Source organism: Mytilus galloprovincialis, chromosome 5 (assembly GCF_965363235.1).
Source record: "Mytilus galloprovincialis chromosome 5, xbMytGall1.hap1.1, whole genome shotgun sequence".
In the NCBI taxonomy this organism is placed as follows: Eukaryota; Metazoa; Mollusca; class Bivalvia; order Mytilida; family Mytilidae; genus Mytilus; species Mytilus galloprovincialis.
The window spans coordinates 40,213,418-40,234,719 of record NC_134842.1 but is presented as its reverse complement, the minus strand read 5'-3'; the positions used below and the strand labels follow the sequence as shown (position 1 = coordinate 40,234,719).

Sequence of the window (21,302 nt, the reverse complement as noted above, 5' to 3'; positions counted from 1 at the left end):
ACATGGATAAGACGATGAAGCAGATAAAAACAATGAAACATGTAAAACTAATGTATAATCGTTCAATGGTGTCCTTTTTCATAGTTCTTTTAGAGCAAGTTATTGTAAAAAAAAAACATTACTAAATGATTCCGTTTAATCCTTAGATGAAGTTGTCAATTTGTATCAATATCGTGGAAGATATCAATTTAAACTATCTACTGTCGCTAGTTCGTCTCGATATACAAGATACAAACATTTTCTGAAACAAGTGTAATGCAAGGAGAAGTAAAGCTGAAAAAATTCACTTTTTTTTTAGTCTTTGAAAAGTTGTATGATTATATTGCTACATTACGATTATACATAAAAAAAAAGAATGGAAATAGATAATTTGTCGAAGAGACAAAAAAACAACCTTGAAGCAGAAAACAGCCGAAGGCCATACGTGCATGCGTTCACAGATAAGTCGGTTAGTAATGGTACACAATAAGTAACCATTATAATACCGACCCAGCAATTGTGTGAACACATGTGTTATGTCGCATGACGGATATTTGCCATTCATCATATGACACTGATCGGTGAGAAATAATATATTCAGGAACTAGTTTAACCTTTAACATAAATGTATGTGTGTGGGTGTATGATTTTCATTTTACTAGTAAGTGACATTGTGAATCATACTTAATCATGGGCTGGAAGGTTAGAGATTCATGTAAATTTTATCGTTTTAATAAGGTTTAAAAAATAAAGGCTCTAAGGAACCTGTTTCACTGAACTTACTTTTTTGTAAACTGCATTTTAATTGCTCTATTTTTAGACATCGATCATGTTGTTTGAAGGTAGGGTCGTCAGTCAATGTTTTTTAAACAAAATAATGATGATTGTGACCAGGTTTGATTAGATTAGGCCCAGTAGTTTCAGGGGAGAATATGTTTGTACAAGTTAGCAGACGACGACGAACGACAGACGACAAGTGATAAGAAAAGCTTCCTTGGCTTTTTAGGTCAGTTGAACGAAAACACTTGAATATGCATTTTAAACAAGATGCTTAGAATCTGAATTAGACATGTCAATACCATTATTAAAACTCTCATATTTGCAGAAATATTTACAAAAGAAAGATTTGAAGTCATCATAATGATTGATGACCTTACACTTTAGTCCTTAAATTGTTTCTTCTTACATGAATGTATGAGATAAGCACAAACTCAAACTACTGTTACTTTAACATATACCTTGAAATTTCTATAAATGTTTCTATAAAACATAGTCTTTAACTATGGTCAAATTTTTTTTTATTTATAAAGGAGATGCATATACTTGGATTTTCAACGGCAAGATAAATATGTTATGTTTTCGTTAATTTGACAACCTGTGTATGTTGTTTCTAGGGTTAAATGTAATTGGTTTGAAATTTTGTTGCTCTGTTACTATTGTTTAGTGTGCCCATTTATTCATTTTTTTTCATAACTAACTATTCCTGCAATATGGTTCATTAATGGCTAATATACTGACTGAAAGGACTAAAGTTTATGAAAATTAAAAAAGCAACATGATGTAGCCTACACATGTCTAATCCCAGGCATAGAGTACCTTAGCCATGTTTGTTTGGCACATCTTTTTGGAATTTTGAATGCTCAAAGCTATTAAAAATTGTATTTGTTTGGCTTTATAAATATTTTGATATGAGCGTCTGTGATGAGTCTCATGTAGACGAAACGCGTCTAGCGTATTAAATTATTATCCTGGTGCCTTTGATGACTATTCACACCACTAGGTCGATATCACTGCTGGTGGACGTTTCGTCCCCGAGGGTATTATCAGTCAGTAGTCAACACTTTGCTGTTGACATGAATATCAATAATGTGGTCAATTAAATAAACTTTGAATTTTTAGAAAAACTGAGGATATTTTATCCCACGAAAAGGATACCTTAGCCGTGTTTTGCTCAACTTTTTGGAATTTTGGATCCACATAGCAATTCAAATTTGTACTTGTTTGACTTTATAAATATTTTGATATGAGCGTCACTGATGACTGATGAGTCTTATGTAGGCGAAACGCGTGTCTGGCGTACTAAATTATAATCCTTTCCTTGTACCTTTTGTACTCTTTGAAAAAAATACAGATGAAGGAGAATCGCTTTTATTTTGATGTTTAGTATTTTCCTTAACAATAGATTTAGATCTATTCTGTAGTGACCCAATACTAAAATTCTAATTTCAAAACCGAAAAGCAGAGTTATTTACAAGGATGCATTTGTTGGTCAGAAATGCTTCGTCCTCGACATCTATTTCTGTGAAACATTATATCACGGGCTGGCACAAAACACTTAATGATTAATTAATAATGACAGTTTATTTACGAATTGAATTGTTTTCAGAAATGAACAATGGAAAATATGATGTCATTGTCAATAGGGAAACATTTGTTAAACTATATATCTATATCTAGGAACGACAAACCCGGCAGATAAAGCCAACATTATAGCATCAGGTATATATATATAATTTATGTGATTCATTCCGTTATTATATTATTAAAAGGTGTTTTTTTTTAAGTCTTATTTGTTATTGCTTTGTCGAGGATTGCGGGAACGTTATGCGTTCGTATGTGTGCCGTCGCCACTGACGATGTGACGTCGCGTTACTATGTATATTGTATCTTATGAATCTATGCTTTTGAATGAATGTTGAACCACACGATTGTATTTATTGTTAGTCAAACCCTAAACGAACACAACGCGAAGTACAAACACACTCAAAACCCAACATTGGTGCCGTGACCAACGGAGAGAGAGAATGGACATAAGCAGATTAAAATCGTTGAGAGCGGGGAACAGAGCAGCGGTGACGAAAGTTTTTAACAAACTGGAGGACGCCATCGTTGATACACCTTTAGACCCGGAGGAAATATGTACATTATTGGAAGCAGTTGAAAAGAAAAAGAAAACTTTAGCCAATATTGACGAACAGATTTTAAATACAGTGGACTCGGAGGGAATTACTGATGAAATTATAGAAACAGATGAGTACTATTTAGAGTTAGAAAGTAAAATTAGAAAATACAAAAAGTTCTTGAAACCCGTCGCCACCGCCACTTCTTCAATTCTAGATAGCAATGCCCAAGAGTTTATACCACATTCAAACCCATTTACGCATTCCAGTCGGGAGCCGTCACAAACAAGTTCAACCTCAAGCCAAAATCATCGCCTACCCAAGTTAACGCTACCAAATTTTAGCGGAGATATATTAGAATGGCAATATTTCTGGGATTCATTTGAATCGACAATTCATCATAACAGTACACTATCCGACATTCAGAAATTTTCATATTTGAAGTCCTTATTGCAATCAGATGCCGCAAACGTAGTTTCAGGCCTCACCATGACCAACCCAAATTACTACAAGGCTATTGAACTTTTAAAGAATCGTTATGGCCAAACCCACAAGATAATCAATGCATACATGAGATCACTTTTGGATATGCCGGTGCCTGATGAGCGTTTAGAGAGTTTAAGAGCATTTTACGATAAGTCCGAGGCATACATCAGAGGTCTAGAGTCATTAGGCCAATGCCAAGAAATGTTTGGTTCATTACTGATTCCAGTTATTCTAGGGAAATTGCCGCCAGATTTCAGGAAAACTATTACACGGGAAAACGGAAGTGATGATTGGAATATACAGAAACTACGAGACGCTATTTGCAGAGAACTTTCAATTCAAGAATCAGGACATAATGAATACATGTATCAACCGCCGACAGCTAATCACACCGCAAATTTTGTAGCAAGCGTTAAGAAGGATTTTAGCAAAAATCGCCCACAAGGAAAAACATCGAAGTATCAAGGTATGAAAAAACCAATTAATTCCGCACAGAGAAAAGCATGCACATTCTGTGAGGGGGACCACTTTTCCAATGACTGCACGGATGTCGCCGAACATGAAAAAAGAATAGCCATTATTAAAGAGAAGAAATTGTGTTTTAATTGTTTTGGTACGCACAGAGTATCAGATTGTCGCTCTAAATACGACTGTAGAATTTGCCATCGTAAACATCATACATCAATTTGCAAGAAAAATACAACACACCAATCAGAAGATAAGGACAAAATAACATTGACTGCAAAACTTATATTTGCCTGTTTACATGTGCAGCAACACGAGCAGTACATCTAGAAATTGTACCGGATATGAAAGAAGAGTCATTCATGTTAGCTTTTAGGAGATTTGTGGCACGTCGTTCACTTCCAAGAATAATGATGTCAGATAACGCTAATACATTTAAAGCTGCAGCCCAATCAATTCAACAAAAAGTGGTGGAGCGTGGAACCGAATGGAAATTTATCCCAAACAGAGCCCCATGGTTTGGTGGATGGTGGGAAAGACTTATAGGACTAACCAAAAATGCTATTAAAAAAGTATTAGGTCGATCATTTGTTACTATTGACATGCTTCGAACCATAGTGACTGAAATTGAAAGCATGCTGAATAATCGTCCGATTACGTATATATCAACAGACATAACCGACCCACAACCACTTACGCCATCACACTTACTAAACGGAAGGAGATTGGATTCGCTACCACATCAAATGGATGATATTGAAAACTTTCACAATTCTAACCATTCGTCTTGTAACAAAAAACTCCAGAGACAACATCAACTGATTGAACATTTTCGTACACGTTGGAGGAATGAATATTTAACATCTTTAAGAGAATTCCACCGTGCAACTGGTAATAACGTTCAAACTATTGAAGTAGGAGACATCGTTCAAGTTCACAACGATTCAAATAGACTTATGTGGAGGTTAGCCGTCGTGAAGGAGTTGATTCGTGGAAAAGATGGATTTATCCGCACTGCTATCATCAAAACAGATACTGGTATTACAAACCGACCAATTGTTAAATTATATCCGTTGGAATTACAAGGACCAACTAGTGAAAATTGTAAAACGCACTATTTACTTCGTTCCCGCCAAAAGTAAACCAAAAAGGACTTTTACATATCAATTACATTCAATGACGGAGGGGCAAAATGAAAGACAATTGTGAATTAGTTAAAGTAAATTTCAGGAGTAATTTAAGTATAGTAAATTACAGAGACAGTAAAAGTAAATTCTTTTTGTATTCTTTTGTGATTGTAAATTTTATAATTTTTCTTTAGTAATCTCATTTCGGTGGCCCCCAGGATGTCGAGGATTGCGGGAACGTTATGCGTTCGTATGTGTGCCGTCGCCACTGACGATGTGACGTCGCGTTACTATGTATATTGTATCTTATGAATCTATGCTTTTGAATGAATGTTGAACCACACGATTGTATTTATTGTTAGTCAAACCCTAAACGAACACAACGCGAAGTACAAACACACTCAAAACCCAACATGCTTCATGTAATTATTTAACTGTAATCTAAAACTCACAAAACTCACAACAAACATTAAATCAGATTGGTAGGGGGAAAAACAATTCAATGCAAATGGTTGAAAGGGTATGTATATGCATATTTTAAGTAAATCTATCAGTCTTGGTAATTAAAATATTATACTGGATCAATGCTATATATGTTGTATTTCAATATTAAGTAGATATATCATGTTATAGAGGGTATTTGCGAGTCAAGGAACCGTGAATTTTCCGAAGCCTCCATGTACCAACAAATCAAAATCTGGCATTCTTATATAAGGTGTAATAACCAATATAGTACCTTCAGTTGTTATTTTTATTTATGATACAAACTACTTTGTCATTACAGATATCATGACTTTTTGTTGCTGTAGTTTGAAGCTGCTAGTGATGTCACACTTATGTTCTGCAGGTAATGGGTACAGTATCTCGACATTGTTTGAAATTTTGTGGACCAATTAAACAAAGATATGAGTTTCATTTTCCAATTGTATTGATAGATTTTAAATACATATATAAAACTTGTTGATCGATCACAATCCAGATTGCTTAACAACCTTCGCAACAACAAAACACATTATACATGAATGTATGCAATAAAATCAAAACTATTCGATGAACTTACAAATTTATTAAAAATCAAAAAAGGACATAAACCATGATACAAATGTTTTAAGGCACATCCGGATTTCTTTTTTCAAATGACTCATCCGAGATGCTCGATAAATAAAAACGTTTGAAAAGCCAAAAAAGTACAAAGTGCAACAACATTGGGACAGGGCTTATATTCAAAAAGGTTTTACCAAATACAGCTTATAGTGGAGTGACTTAAACCATAAATAAAATATTGCATGCACCCACCTAACACAAGGTTCAATTATAAATCATTCGAAATCTACAAAGCTGTACTATCTGTTTTGCCCGGTCGTAAAAAATCGTACGGTGCAATTTCCGTCAATTCAAGATCAAAGGTCAATGACGAATAAGTGCATATTTTCAAAGATGTCAGCTTGATTGCATAATATGATTCCTTTATGATACATGTACACAATTTTAACTTTTAGCAGAGATGTCAAGAGTCATTAATAAAACGCATTTTTAAATATTTAAAGCGTGTTTTTAATAGACAGCACATGTGTACTGAAATTCGAGTAAAAGTTAACAAAATGAGTGAAAACCCAATTTGTTTTTCTGATGCCAATGATTGAATGTTTATTTATGACCTTTGACCTCGATTTAACAGACAATACACCGTACGATTTTTTTACGACCGGGCGAAACAGAAAGTACAGATAATAAGCTTTCGAATGATATACAATACAGCCGTGTGATAGGTTAGGGCTTTAAACATGTTCAAGTCGTTAATAAAGTGTCTTTTTGAAATATGTCACTCGCCTATAAGGTAATCTATCCAGAGGATTGTTAGACCTTTGCATTGAACAATTCAAATGTTAACATACCTATTATTGATTAAACTTTGGGGAATTCTAAAAATATTTCCCTGTATAGGTTTATGTTAAAGAATAAAAGAGATAAAGTATAATTGATCATTAAACAACAATCCACCATAGATCCGATGAACAGGATTTCAGCAATAATATACAATCGTTGGCATTTATTACATTTTGTTGGGTTTTTTTTAAGAACATATAATTCATTTTGTATTAATTAGGTTTACCTTCCAACATAACAGTGCAAGGATCAATCATGATAAACGGAGAAAAGGTAGTTCGTGGAGTCGAGGGGGAAAATATTACGATCGTCTGTATTGTCGAAAGTGGAAGACCACCTGTAGAAACACTCATTTTAAGTATAAATGGATCAAATATTACGAATGAGGGCAGTGATCGAATCAGATATTCCTTTATTCCAACAAAACTGGACAACATGAAGTTATTCACATGTTCGGCCTACAGTTCAATACTAATGAATCCGTTATCATGTGAAGTACGGTTGGATATTCAGTGTAAGTTAATAGTTAAGTCATTAAAGTTAAAAGTATTTTAAGTACTGTCTTAAAACAAATCCAGAATATGCATTAAGTTTTTCTTTTTAATATGTGCTGTCATTTAGATATTTACCTTAACAATAACTAATATTTTTAACAGATTCTCCAGTTGTTGCAATAAGACGCAAACTAACAAAAACCAAAGTAATACTTATCTGCAATCCAAGCGGAAACCCTGCAAATTATACATTTGGCGATTGGGAGCACTGGTCTGAATTCGACGAACATATAAGAAATGTCCAGGGGACAAGTGGTGGTACTTTGATAATGAAATACACAACCGACAACAAGTTAGACGAAATTGACGGCATTTACAAATGCAAAACTTCCAACGGTATATTTGGTACAAATGGACACTTATACCAGAAAGGATCAATTCTCATAAACAATAAAGGTAGCGTATGGAAATCATCTTTATATGTATCAAACGCAATTATATTTTCTTTAAATGTGTTGAAATGTCATGTATGCTAGTCCTAGTAGCATGCATGACATTTCAAAACAACCAACAAACATTCAAAAGAAACATAAGTTCGTTTGACGCATGCCTCACTATCAATTTGTCTACGATAATATACCGTTAGAACAAGGCATTGGGCTAGATGAGAATAAAACAATCTGTCATGGAATGCTTAAATAAATGATTGCGAAGAATCAATTTATAATGTTCGTTTATCAACTCAACGTCACAGTAAGGTCTGCAGTGTTAAAAATGATGATAGCATGCTTGCAAAAGTCGTACAGCTTTATCACCCGAGATCTAATGTGTTCATTGACTAACATAAAACAATAACATTTAAATGGTGTAATTACATAAAACTAGATAAACGATATACAGCCGAATTCAGTCATACATCCGAATAACTATCACAACGTTTTGTACGCGGAAAATAGTTCTACTGACAACATCACTTTTCTTTTCATATTGTTTGCAAAGCAAAGATCGCATAGTGTAAAATTTTATAGCAAATATAACATATAATACCCTTTAAGTAAAATATACTGACTTCGGAAACTCAAATATCAGTTTGCCATAGCGAGCTCGTTTCTTATGATTTATGACAAATACAATTGCGAATTAAAATGGGTAATGTGTCAACGTGACAACTACCCGACAAAGAGCAGGAAAATTTTCAGTTTTAAATGCTAAAATGCTCATAAGCTATATTAATTCTATTTTAGTTCCACCGTCATTTGTGAATTCAAATAAGCAAATTCAATTCGGCCGTTACGGTAAGGAAATGAACTTGACAGTGCTGGTGTACAATAAGTATGGCACATTAAAAACAAACCTATTACAACGGAATAAGACTTTAAATGTAAATGAACTGCAGAAGAGTATTGACATACACGAGATGGTCCATGATGTAAACATAACAGTGGCTTGTATAAAGATAATATTCCAACTGACACTAAATAAAATAGAAGACTGTACAGATTATACAATCGAAGCTTGCAACAAAAAGGGTTGTAATGAACTAATGGTAAAGATAAAACGGGGAAGTAAGTTTAAACACTTATAAATTGTGTATATGTTTATGTATTGAAGACACCCGTATAAAAGTATTAATTTCATTATGGATATGTTACACCCTTATGGATACGTCTTACTAATTTCACACGTAGACATCTTGTATAGCACTAAACGCAATTCCATACAAATAAGTTCATATCATTGTTTTGAAAAAATTCGCTTGCAGTCGATTCATTCTGATCCAATTGCTTTTTCAGTCAGTTCAACATAATACATATATCGAGAGCACATACTAGAGTCATCATAAATGAGACATGATATATCATCAAGCCTTCTAACAATGCTATTCGATTATTATATCAAATACTGTTTCGATGGGTGGTTGCTGATTTTAGTTATACATTGTAAATCGTAGCAATACAGAAACAGGTCCGCAATAAGTTGCACACAGTTAGTCTCCATTTGAATTCCAAAAACATGACGAAACACGTAATCTCCATTACGAACAAAACTTGTTCTCTAGCAAAAAACCAAATATAATTCTCTTATTAGAGCAATTCGAAAGTACATATTCATTCACATTCTGAGTTTTCAATACCCCATTTAATTAAGTGTGGGATAGTACAATCAACACTTTGAACAGTATCGTATTCACCAATAAGAGCATGCAATGTATCAAGTAGGATTTTCAAAACTGTAAACCTGTTTACTCGCGTGGTGGTATTAACCATCTGTGATTTTAATGAATTATAAAGAACTTTTGGATAATTTTACATCTCGATCTTTCTCTGAAACTGTTTTTATCAAACCTTTTAACCCTGAAAACATTCATTCACCAGGTGAAATTAATAAAAGAAACTGTCTGTTATGTCGATTGCTTTGTTCACACATCGTTGTAATTGAATATAATTTAATTGTTTGCGACTGTCATAAAAATGAGAGGTTTAGTTAGCTATAAATCACTAGTTTTTTAAAGCACCATTTTCTACATTAGAAAATAACTATACAACATAAAGAGTACGACAGCTTTCATACATTCGTTTGATGTTACCTAACTGCACAAAGAAATAACATGACGACTGCCGTATACGGCGCAGGAAATTCTTACCCTTCCGGAGCACCTGATTTCACTCCCGGTATTTAGTGGAGTTCGTGTTGTTTCTTTATTATTATTTATAAACTGTCTTTTGGTTTTGTGAGTCTTTGTTTACTCCTTGATTTTTATTGTTATTGTCTTTTATTCTGTTAGTATTTCCTTTCTACGAAACAGATCGACCAGAGCCTCCCACAAATATGTCAGTAATTCCATTTGAAAGGTATTTGACAGTACTGTGGAATCGTGGATACAACGGGGGTTTTCCACAGACGTTTTTCATAGAATATAGACAAGAAACAATGGAAAAGTGGAGACAGTCAGACCCTGTTATCGATAGCATGCAGGCTAGGATGTCAAATATCTTGTTTAATTTGAGTCCACAAACTCGATATCTTGTTCGGGTACTGTCAACAAATGTAATTGGAGAAAGCAAGAAGACGGATAATACTCTTATTATCACTTTAGGTGAGTTATTATAAAAAAAATAGGTGGCTATATTGTAATGTTTAATATGATTTTATGTTAATAATAGCACCGTGTTTATGAGGAGGGTACGAAGAGGAAATGCTATAAAAAAAAAAGTGATTAAGAGGTTAAATAAAGGCAACAGTAGTATACCGCTCTTCAAAGCTCGTAAATCCATGGATAAAATCGGGATAACAAACTAAAACTGAGGGAAACGCTTAAAATATAAAAGGAGAACAACGACACAACATAAAAATGTAACACACACAGAAACAGACTAAGCATTAGACAACATCCGATGAGAATAACAAATATAACATCGAAACCAAATACACGAATACACGAATTTGGGATAGAAAGTTATCAAAGGTACCAGGATTATAATTTAGTACGCCAGACGCGCGTTTCGTCTACATAAGACCTATCAGTGACGCTCATATCAAAATATTTATAAAGCCAAACATGTACAAAGTTGAAGAGCATTGTGACTTCAAAATTCCAAAATGTTGTGCCAAATACGGCTAAGGTGATCTATGCCTGGAATAAGAAAATTCTTAGTGTTTCGAAAAATTCAAAGTTTTGTAAACAGGAAATTTATAAAAATGACCACATTATTGATATTCATGTCAACACCGAAGTGTTGACTACTGGGCTAGTGATACCCTCGGGGACGAAACGTCCACCAGCAGTGGCATCGACCCAGTGGTGTAAGAAGTTAGGAAAGGTACCAGGATTATAATTTAGTAAGCCAGACGCGCGCTTCGTCTACATAAGACTCATCAGATACGCTCATATCAAAATATTTATAAAGCCAAACATGTACAACGTTGAAGAGCATTGCGAATTCAAAATTCCAAAATGTACCGTGACACGTCTTATAGTAATGTGAATTCACACTCAAGCATAAGAGAAAACAAATGACACAACGGAAACACAACGTTAAAATGTAACACACACAGAAACGAACTATAATATAACAATGGCCATGTTCCTGACTTGGTACAGAACATTTTTAAAGAAAAAAAATGGTGTGTTGAACCTGTTAAACAAACCATCAAAACCACCTTTAGTCTAAAGGTTATCATGCTAATAAAAAATCAAGGAAAGAAGATAATGGATGGATGAACATTATCAAATTTATATAGTTCGTTAAGCAGTAAAGATAAAACTATACGAAAAAGGAAAAAAAGAACGAAAAAGGCTTAAACTCTCTGGTTGGTTATTAATGAACAATTTAGCAAATTAAAACATAACTAAATTGTATCTTCTTTAGAGGCTGGCTGTAAAGAGACACAGGCACGTTAATTTTTAATAGTTTTTGGCTTTTAACAAGCTGTCAGTAACTGTGAGTACTCTCAAATCGTACGTTCTTGTTCGTTTGACCTGTTGATACTATTTGTAATCCTTTTTTGTTATTTTATATTAATATGGATCTTGTCTAGTTACCAGCTTTGATTATATGGAAAATCTATTAATTTTCACTTCTTTGTACTACATTTGTATAAACATCAAGAGTATTCTTCTGAAATCTGTACAGGGAAGTTTTATCGAGCTTTAATTGCATAGTTTTATTGTTGATATTCACCCCATATGTATCTAGTGTTAAATTAGGTATTCATTTGACAGAACTTTCTTGGAATTCCTAATTATTGAAAAAATGTATGTACACAGAAGTAGTATACCTAAAACAACAAAGTTCTTTTATATTAACCATTTGTATATTATGAAAACCTTTTTTTATCAAAAGTGATTATTTTCTAAGGGTTATTAAGTATTTCGCGATGGTGTCTCGTCATGTTTTTTTTTTACTTGTTTGTTTGCTATTTGGCCTTGAATGTTTGTTCCTAATATTTCATTAACTATGTATTTGCATTCAGGTATCGCATTTCAAATTTATTCGTTCCTAGTGTGTTAGTTTACGTCTTTTGATTGAGTTAAGCCTTCCAATTGATAGTTTATCGTGTGTTTTTCATTGTTTTGATGTTATACTATATAAAGGGATAGGATAGGGAAAGGTTTGATACCATTAAAACGTTTACTCCCGCAGCAAATGTTTGCACCTGTCCTAAGTCAGGAGTCTGTTGTACAATAGTTGTTGTTTATTTATGTAATTTATACGTGTTTCTCGTTTCTCGTTTTTATATAGATTAGACCGTTGGTTTTCCCGTTTGAATGGTTTTGCACTAGTAATTTTGGGGGCCTTCATAGCTTATTGTTCGATGTGAGACAAGGCTCCGTGTTGAAGGCCGTGCATTGACCTATAATGGTTTACCTTTATAAACTGTTATTTGGATGCAGAGTTGTCTCATTGGCACTCACATCACATCTTCCTATATCTAAATAATTATGTAAAAGATTAATCTAAGGTGTTTCAATTGTTAGTATAATCGTTTAAATGTGTTCATTGATTTGTCATTTAAATCTGAAACTATAAATGAATACATAAATTACTGTTTCATAGTGTTGTTTCACTAATAAAAGTATAGTAGTGCCAATTTATAAATTTAAGTTATGTATAATGTTTTTTTAGCCATTAATCCATCAGGTGAAAGATCACAATCTGTTCAAGGCATCGTCATTGTAGTACTAGTCTTAGGTAATATCGTCATAGGATTGGGAATCGGAATATTTGTCCGTAAGTCTACAATATTTTTTTCTAGTAACTTCAGTGTTTTGAAAATATCAATAAAAAAGAAAATAACACCGAAAATATTAACAGCATAAGCCAAATATATGACAATGCTTTATGTGAGTTGTTCACAGGATTGTCCAAATAGACGACTAAACGTACAGTTAAATTAGCTTACTTATTCCATATGCCCAGAATATGAATCTGTAAACGTGCCTTTACATTTTAACATTAACATTTTCAATGGTCATTGCATAATTATTGATCATAACGTTGTTATCGTATTGAAACAAGGTTGGAAAAATTCTTTGAGATCAGCACTGTATAACAAAGAAAAAAAGAAGAAGAAAAAAGAAATTATTGTTTTTGAATTTTTCGATTTGTAGGCTTCTTGCAACAAAAGACCAAGAAGAGGTTTGTTTAGTTATTTATAGAAAAATAGATATATTTCAATACCATCCCAGCCGATATTCAGGTTTTTTGGCTAATACACGAAATTCAAGTGAACTGGTGCATATGAGTTTCACGTGAATTTGCGAGTGAAAATAATATTAATTTTCAAAACAAAGTATGTCATCACTGATGAAAAATACCATAAAGGGACATTTAAGGATGTTCTCTTGTCATGTTTCGGAATTTCTGTCATTTCTGTCAGATTTTCAGAGTCCTCTGGTATATCCATTTAGATACCTAAAACTATTTAGCCCATTAACCCCCATTTTTCTTTTTGTAAATCTTTCACATATATAGTTATAAGCATTGTGTAAAATTCTAATGATATCGTTGTTATTTTAACCTAAACTTGTCAATGATAAAACTAAGAAAAATCAAGAGAGAACATTTTCAAGCCACAATTTCAATAGCTAATATCTCGAAAACAAGAACACTGACCTATAAATTTTCACTCTGTTGGTTCCTTTATTAATACCTCTTAATATGTAATAATGTTATGAAATTAAAGCTTGTAATTTTGAAACTGAGTAGCGAACTTCCTTTATCTCGTAAATTGAAAATAAACTGACAACGCCACGCTTAAAACAAAAGACAAACAGACAAACAAAGGCAGTAGTATACCGCTGTTCAAAACTCGTAAATCTATGGACTAAAAAACAAAATCGGGGTAAAAAACTAAAACTGAGGGAAACGCATTAAATATAAGAAGAGAACAACGACACAACATTAAAATATAACACACACAGAAACGGACTAAGCATTAGACAAAATCCGATGTGAATAACAAATATAACATCAAAACCAAATACATGAAATTGGGATAGAAAAGTACCATGACACGTCTTAAAGTAATGTAAATTCACACTCAAATATATATAGGAGAAAACAAACGACACAACGGAAACACAACGTTAAAATGTTAAACTCACAGAAACAATCTATGATATAACAATGGCCATTTTCCGGACTTGATACAGGACAATTTTAAAGAAAAAAATGGTGGGTTGAACCTGGTTTTGTGGCATGCCAAACCTCGCACATAATGACAATGTTAAATATAACATTAAAATGACAACATAATATTACAGGACTACCATACAAATAAATAGGAGAACGTATTAGACAAAGAAACACATGAACAATAGGTAGCAAAAGGCATCAGGTTTAAAATTTAATACGTCCACACAAGACTTATCAGTGACGCCAAGATATAAAAGTTCGAAAGTCAAAAAAAGTACAAAGTTGTACAGCACTGAATAGTTCGATAAACACAACAAACAAAGCTACAAACAAAGCAACATGAACCACACCAAAAACTGGGGGTAATCTCAAGTATTCCGGAAGCGTAGGAAAGCACATCATCCTTCATATGTGACACCAGTCGTGTTGCTCATGATAGTACAAACCCGTAATAAATCTTACTCTGTATAAAAAGGATTGTAATTACGACATTAAGAACATTTGATTAGAATAACAAAAGATAACAACATTTCTGGAAAAGTTCATGTGCACATGACGTGAAAAATGGGGTTGCTATCAGGCGTCCCGGGAAAAAAAGCTACATGTGTGTCACCAGTCGTGTTGCTCATGTGTGTATGCAGCCAATAATAAGTCTAATTTTGTTTGTAATATTCGTGAAAAGGAAACGGAATTGCAGTTACGACATTAAGAGCATAACCGCTTTCATAATTTTCAGTGAAACGAATATACGATAACGCTCAAAGAACTTGCAATGGCGTCCGTAAGTTAACGAAGGAATGATTTCAACTTCAACACGTAGAACTCTATGTTTAATTGTTTCCTTGTGTGCAACATCTGTTTGTCAAGAAAATACAAGCATGGGAATATCGTATCAATTGGGAGATATTTACTCCGTAAATCATCAACCCATTGGTCTTGATTCCGAGTTAAGAAGGACTTAGGAAGAAAGATAAGAAGTTAGCAATCTCCTTTAACTCTACTTTCCGCTATATAGATGACGTTCTTTCACTAAACAATTCAAAATTTGGTGACTATGTGGAACGCATCTATCCCATCGAATTGGAGATAAAGGATACTACAGATATAGTTAAGTCGGCTTCATATCTTGACTTACATCTAGAAATTGACAATGAGGGTCGGTTGAAAACAAAACTTTACGACAAAAGGGATGATTTCAGCTTTCCAATTGTGAACTTTCCATTTCTAAGTAGCAACATTCCAGCAGCCCCTGCATACGGGGTATATATCTCCCAATTGATACGATATTCCCGTTCTTGCATTTCCTATCATGATTTTCTTGATAGAGGGTTACTGCTCACAAGGAAGCTATTAAACCAAGAGTTCCAAATGGTGAAGTTGAAATCATCCCTTCGTAAATTTTACGGACGCCATCACGAGTTGGTTGACCGTTATGGAATAACCGTTTCACAAATGATATCGGATATGTTCCTTACGTCGTTACTACAATCCCTTTCCCTTTCATGAATGTGACCTACCGAATTAGACTATTTACCGGATTTGTAATCACATAAGCAACACGATGGGTGCCACATGTGGAGCAGGATCTGCTTACCCTTCCGGAGCACCTGAGATCACCCCTAGTTTTTGGTGGGGTTCGTGTTGTTTATTCTTTAGTTTTCTATGTTGTGTCATGTATACTATTGTTTTTCTGTTTGTCTTTTTTCATTTTTAGCCATGGCGTTGTCAGTTTGTTTTAGATTTATGAGTTTGACTGTCCCTTTGGTATCTTTCGTCCCTCTTTTACATAGTAGTCGGTTTAAATTGATAATGTAAATAGCTGCTGCATATTTGTACAAATAAAAAATGGAGATTTCGGATTAGCGCTAACTAAATTGTTCGTCCTAATATGACTTTTAAAATCTGTATATCATTAAAAAAAAACTCGAAATGATCTCCCTCAGGAGCAAGATGCCATTTTATTGGAAATTGAAATAACTTTTTTACTTCATCGGTAACCTTTATTGTTTATCATTATTTCAAATAAGCTGTACTTAAACTAAGCAATTGTAAAATGTAGGCGATTTCTGTATTTCAGTTATTTTTTTCCCTCGACAACACTTATATTTCTTCTATTAGTTTAACCCAAAAAAGGTACCGTAACAAAAATGCATGCTTCTTTTGAAGGCAAATTGTGAGCTGAAATGAACGGTGAACCCATTTTGTTTATTTTATTTTTCTATTAGGTATATGATAAAGTTCATTTATAGAAAAAAATGGACAAATCCTAAAGTTAAAACAATAAATCAAAGTAGACACGCCTCTTATGCATGTAATGTATGACGAATTGTGCTTCCTTACCATAATTTTTAACGCATGTTTCATCTTTAGGATGATCACAGCTGCAAATGTCCGAGCATCCGAAGCGAGTAATGACGACAGTATTATTTATGAAGACATAATTGAAGATGAAAACCACCAGACTTCATCCCAAGGTACACACATGACAAAAACGATAGATAAAAAAAAATTGAAAACAACACGGTTAATAATTTCTTGCGTCCTAAGCGCTTTTCTGGATTTACCTTCATCAGGAAGATGTATAAGTACCGAAACCGTTGAAGAGCTATATGTCAAAAATACCTAAAATAGATAGCCAAATTCATCGAAAGCAAATCTTGCCTGAGGGAGATAGTTTAACAGACAATTTTAGTAAAGTTTGTTAAATCATGTCAGTACCGAAATACTGACTACTGAGCTGATGATATCATCGGGGACTGATAGTCCACCAGCAGAGGTATCGACCCAGTGATGTAAAAAAAAAGACGTTTAATAATTTCTCGCGTCCGAAGCGCTTTTTTATGGGTTTACCATCATCAGAAACACTCAAAGCCAAACATTTGAAGATGTATAAGTACCGAAACCGTTGACGAGCTATTTGTTAAAAAATACACGCAGAAATGGTGACATGAGAATTTGAGTTTGTTAACTGATGTAGTTTTATAACTTCTGACACAAATTTGGTCATACAATGGCAACAACAATGTCTTGACAAAACTTTTTGAACTATGTAATCAAAATTAATAGAGAAATGAAAACGTGTTATTACAATCTATTTCAGAAAACGAAAATCCGATTGTGTCAATAGTCAACACAATTGGTGCTGAAAAAAGATATAAAGACACCGTGTCATCAGAAAACGCATTAGTCATGTTAGTAGCGTCAACCAATAACATCGAAGATATGGACAATTGTGACAAAATATATGCACAACCATACAAATCACTGATGGTACAATATCGTGATGACGACGAAAATGTGAATCTCATTACAAAACAGAACTCAATCTATGAGAATGAAAATTCTTTGGATAATTCAGCCAGTGACATTTCTTATGATGAAATATTACAAGACACTAACTCTGGGGATGAACAACTACGTATTAATGAAAATGCAGACAACCAGACATCATCACAAGGTACACAAATAACAAAAATAACCGATAGAAATGGTAACATACGAATTTGAATTTGCTAACTGTAGTTCTGTAACATTGTACACAAATTTGGTCCACAAAACGTGTTTTTCTATGACATTAGATAACTGAAATCATCAGTGTTTACTTTTAAAAAATCACTGTATGTCATTGCATCTATATCGTGTATATTTATCTTTTTTTATATAAAACCGATTCTATTTGGGAAAAGCAAAGGCGACATTAGTAAACCTCTGTTCCAAAATCATGATTCGATTCAGAGAAAAACGAAACGGGGTTACTAACTAAAATCGAGGGAAACGCAGCAACGATAACAGAAAAATAACAGAAACACTAAAGTGCATCAAAAAAAATAACGACAATGAAACACACAGAAACGAACTATAAGATGACAACTGCAATTTTGCCGACTTTGTACAGGATGTTTTTTTAAGAAAAAAAATACACGATTTTATGTTTTTATTAATGTTAAAATGTGATTAAATAACGGTATTTGATTAATGTAATAATGCAAAAATGTTATTCTGGTGTAGTGTCAGACTTCAATGAATATCTATTTCAGAAAACGAACATCCGATTTTGTCAACAGTCAACATCAATGGTGTTGAAAATAGAGATAAAGACACCTTTTCATCAGAAATTGTATCAGTATTGTCAAACAATAGCATCAATGATGCAGACAATAATGATGGTATATATGAACAACCATACGCCTCATATGAGAATGAAACCTATTTGGATAATTCAGCTAGTGAAATTTCTTCTGAATTTTTACAAGACACTTCAGCGAGGGAACAAGAGTTACTTATTTATGAAAATGTTGTTGAAGAAGAAGTATATCAGAACTGCAATGTTAACGATATTGACAATGATTGCAACTGTTTACATATAGATAGTGAGGCAGAATACATAAACTTGGAGCAGAAAAAATAAAATAAAAAAAATCGATATTTCCAGTAGAATTTACTAAAGGAAAAACATTAAAGGGAGTGGTATCATGAGATTATTGGCAATTATGACAAAAGTGTGTCAGAAATCATATCTGATATTCTTCCTCAGCATTTGCTCAGTCACAATAACGTTCCATCATTACCGAACTGAAAAAGAAATAACACGACGGGTGCCGTATACGGTGCAGTAAATGCTTACCTTTCCGGAACACCTGATTTCACTTCCGGTTTTTAGTGGAGTTCGTGTTGTTTCTTATTTATTATTTATAACTGTTGATGTTAATGTCCTTTGGTTTTGTGAGTCTTTGTTTATTCCTTGGTTTTGATTGTTATTGTCTTACCATATGAGTTCCTTGTTTCAATCTTTGTCAAATTTTTCCCTATTGTAGTTTTATTCAGCAATCGGCAAGACTTTCTAAGATAACTAATATGGGACAATGATGTTGATTAAAACATACTCCATTCCTGGATAGCCAGGATCTTTTGTTTTCCAAATAACTAATATTACCAATAATTGACAAGTTCCAGATCGACGGCATTTTGCTACATACACGGGTCATAATCAAAGGGTACGTTCCGCATTTGACAGGCGCACCACCAAACGGTGTATTTAAGATTTTGCTATATACACGGGTCATAATCAAAGGGCCGACACTACTAAATTCAATCTTTGTCAAATTTTTCCCTATTGTAGTTTTATTCAGCAATCAGCAAGACTTTCTAAGATAACTAATATGGGACAATGATGTTGATTAAAAAATACTCCTTTCCTGGATGTTTTCCAAAATTTTAATGATTAATATTACCAATTACTGACAAGTTCCAGGTCGACGGGTTCAAACAGAAAGATTTGAAAGCAGAGAAAACTGTGTATCTTATAATCGACATGACTTTATCAGATGACAATATCAATTACTAAAATAAGGCTTAGGCATAGTTGTATACTTTAATTTAGTTACGGACCAGCGATATCACGGGTGTGTACTTGTCAACTATAAGAGGAAAACAACGGAACAACAGGAACACTGAACTGCAACATAGCAAGAAATTAGTAACGCTTTTGCTAATTAATATTCATAATATGTAAATGAGAATTGTACCACGTGATAATAGTTTGAACTGGACTGGCTTGATATCAATAAAATCTTTAAAACACGGATATTATAAGTTGCCCGTCACAGAGTCCTTGATTATAATCACTCTGGTATTTCCGTAAAGTTGTCAGGCGGTCAAAATCAAAACAATGAACGCGAATTTAGTCAATTGTTCGTGTTTTCGTGAGTTAATTCTTCTTGAAATAGGGCCATTTTCACTTTACGTGGGAACCTAGAGTTTAACGACTACACATACAAGGTTTGGACTTGCTTATTCTTTGGACATTCAAGTTTAAAATTTCACCCCGGCAACCTGTTTTTCTAATGACCTTGTTAGCCAATATTCGACACGAAGTTTGCAAATTTGACGTTTCAGCCATTTTAGCCTGTATTTTATACCGCAATGTTAAAAGCTTCTCGCTTCGATTTTTAAAATAACTCAGGAACCTGGATTTTTGCAACAATAGTCATTATGTTTCGTTTCAATGGTGTATATTGTTGTGTATATTTATTTTCTGCCCCGGCAACCAGTCTATCACTTAAATAAAAGTTAAAAGAGATATTTTTTCAAAATTCCCTATCATTTCAATATAATTTCCGTGACCCGTATCCGATTTCTTTAGTATAACATGCAAATAAGCAAAGTGACGTTGATTTCTGGATATGACAAAAAAAACAACGCCAGCATAGATAGAAACGGACTATTTCGTTGATAACAACTGCCATATTTCTGACTTTGAACAGGACATTTTAAGAAAAAATGGTTGGTTGAACCTGGTTATATGGCTAACCAAACCTCCCGCTTATATGGCAATGCTAAAAATACCGCTAAAATAACAAAACTACGTGACAGAAATATACAGAACAAACAAACGCAAGAACCCTCAGCACAGAGAAATACATAAATAAATCATAAAATAGTACATTACAATATGTAAATGGCATAACAAAATGTAATGGCAACGAACATCTCCTGTGAAGTTACGACAGCACGGGATAACACAACGAAATATAAACAACGTCACAATAATGGACCAACGTCACAAAAAGTAGCGTCTTTGGAAACGCTTAATTTTAAATGAAATTCAAGGAAATTGTGCGTAGTTTGTGCTTTGAATATGTATAGTATTCAGATATAAAGATAAACAGTCATAAATAAATTGATTTTTTTTTTTTTTTAGTGTTTTTTAACGCCACTTTTAAGCACCACTTTTGGGCTTTTTTGTGGCGACCAGTTTTTATTGGTGGAGGAAGCCGGAGTGCCAAGAGAAGACCACAGACCTAAGTCATAAATAAAGTTAATAAT

At 33.6% G+C, this 21,302-nt stretch overlaps 1 protein-coding gene across 1 annotated transcript; it reads left to right on the top strand.

Moving 5' to 3' along the window:
• Positions 1-5,744: 5,744 nt before the first annotated feature.
• Positions 5,745-20,298, top strand: LOC143075808 (cell adhesion molecule DSCAM-like). The gene is made up of 10 exons (XM_076251366.1): positions 5,745-5,804; positions 7,065-7,358; positions 7,501-7,794; positions 8,583-8,903; positions 10,145-10,435; positions 12,966-13,070; positions 13,451-13,478; positions 16,848-16,951; positions 17,578-17,934; positions 18,515-20,298. The coding sequence occupies exons 1-10, from the start codon at positions 5,747-5,749 to the stop codon at positions 18,883-18,885; spliced, it is 2,223 nt and encodes a 740-aa protein (XP_076107481.1). The 5' UTR covers positions 5,745-5,746; the 3' UTR covers positions 18,886-20,298.
• The last annotated feature ends 1,004 nt before the right edge of the window (positions 20,299-21,302 follow it).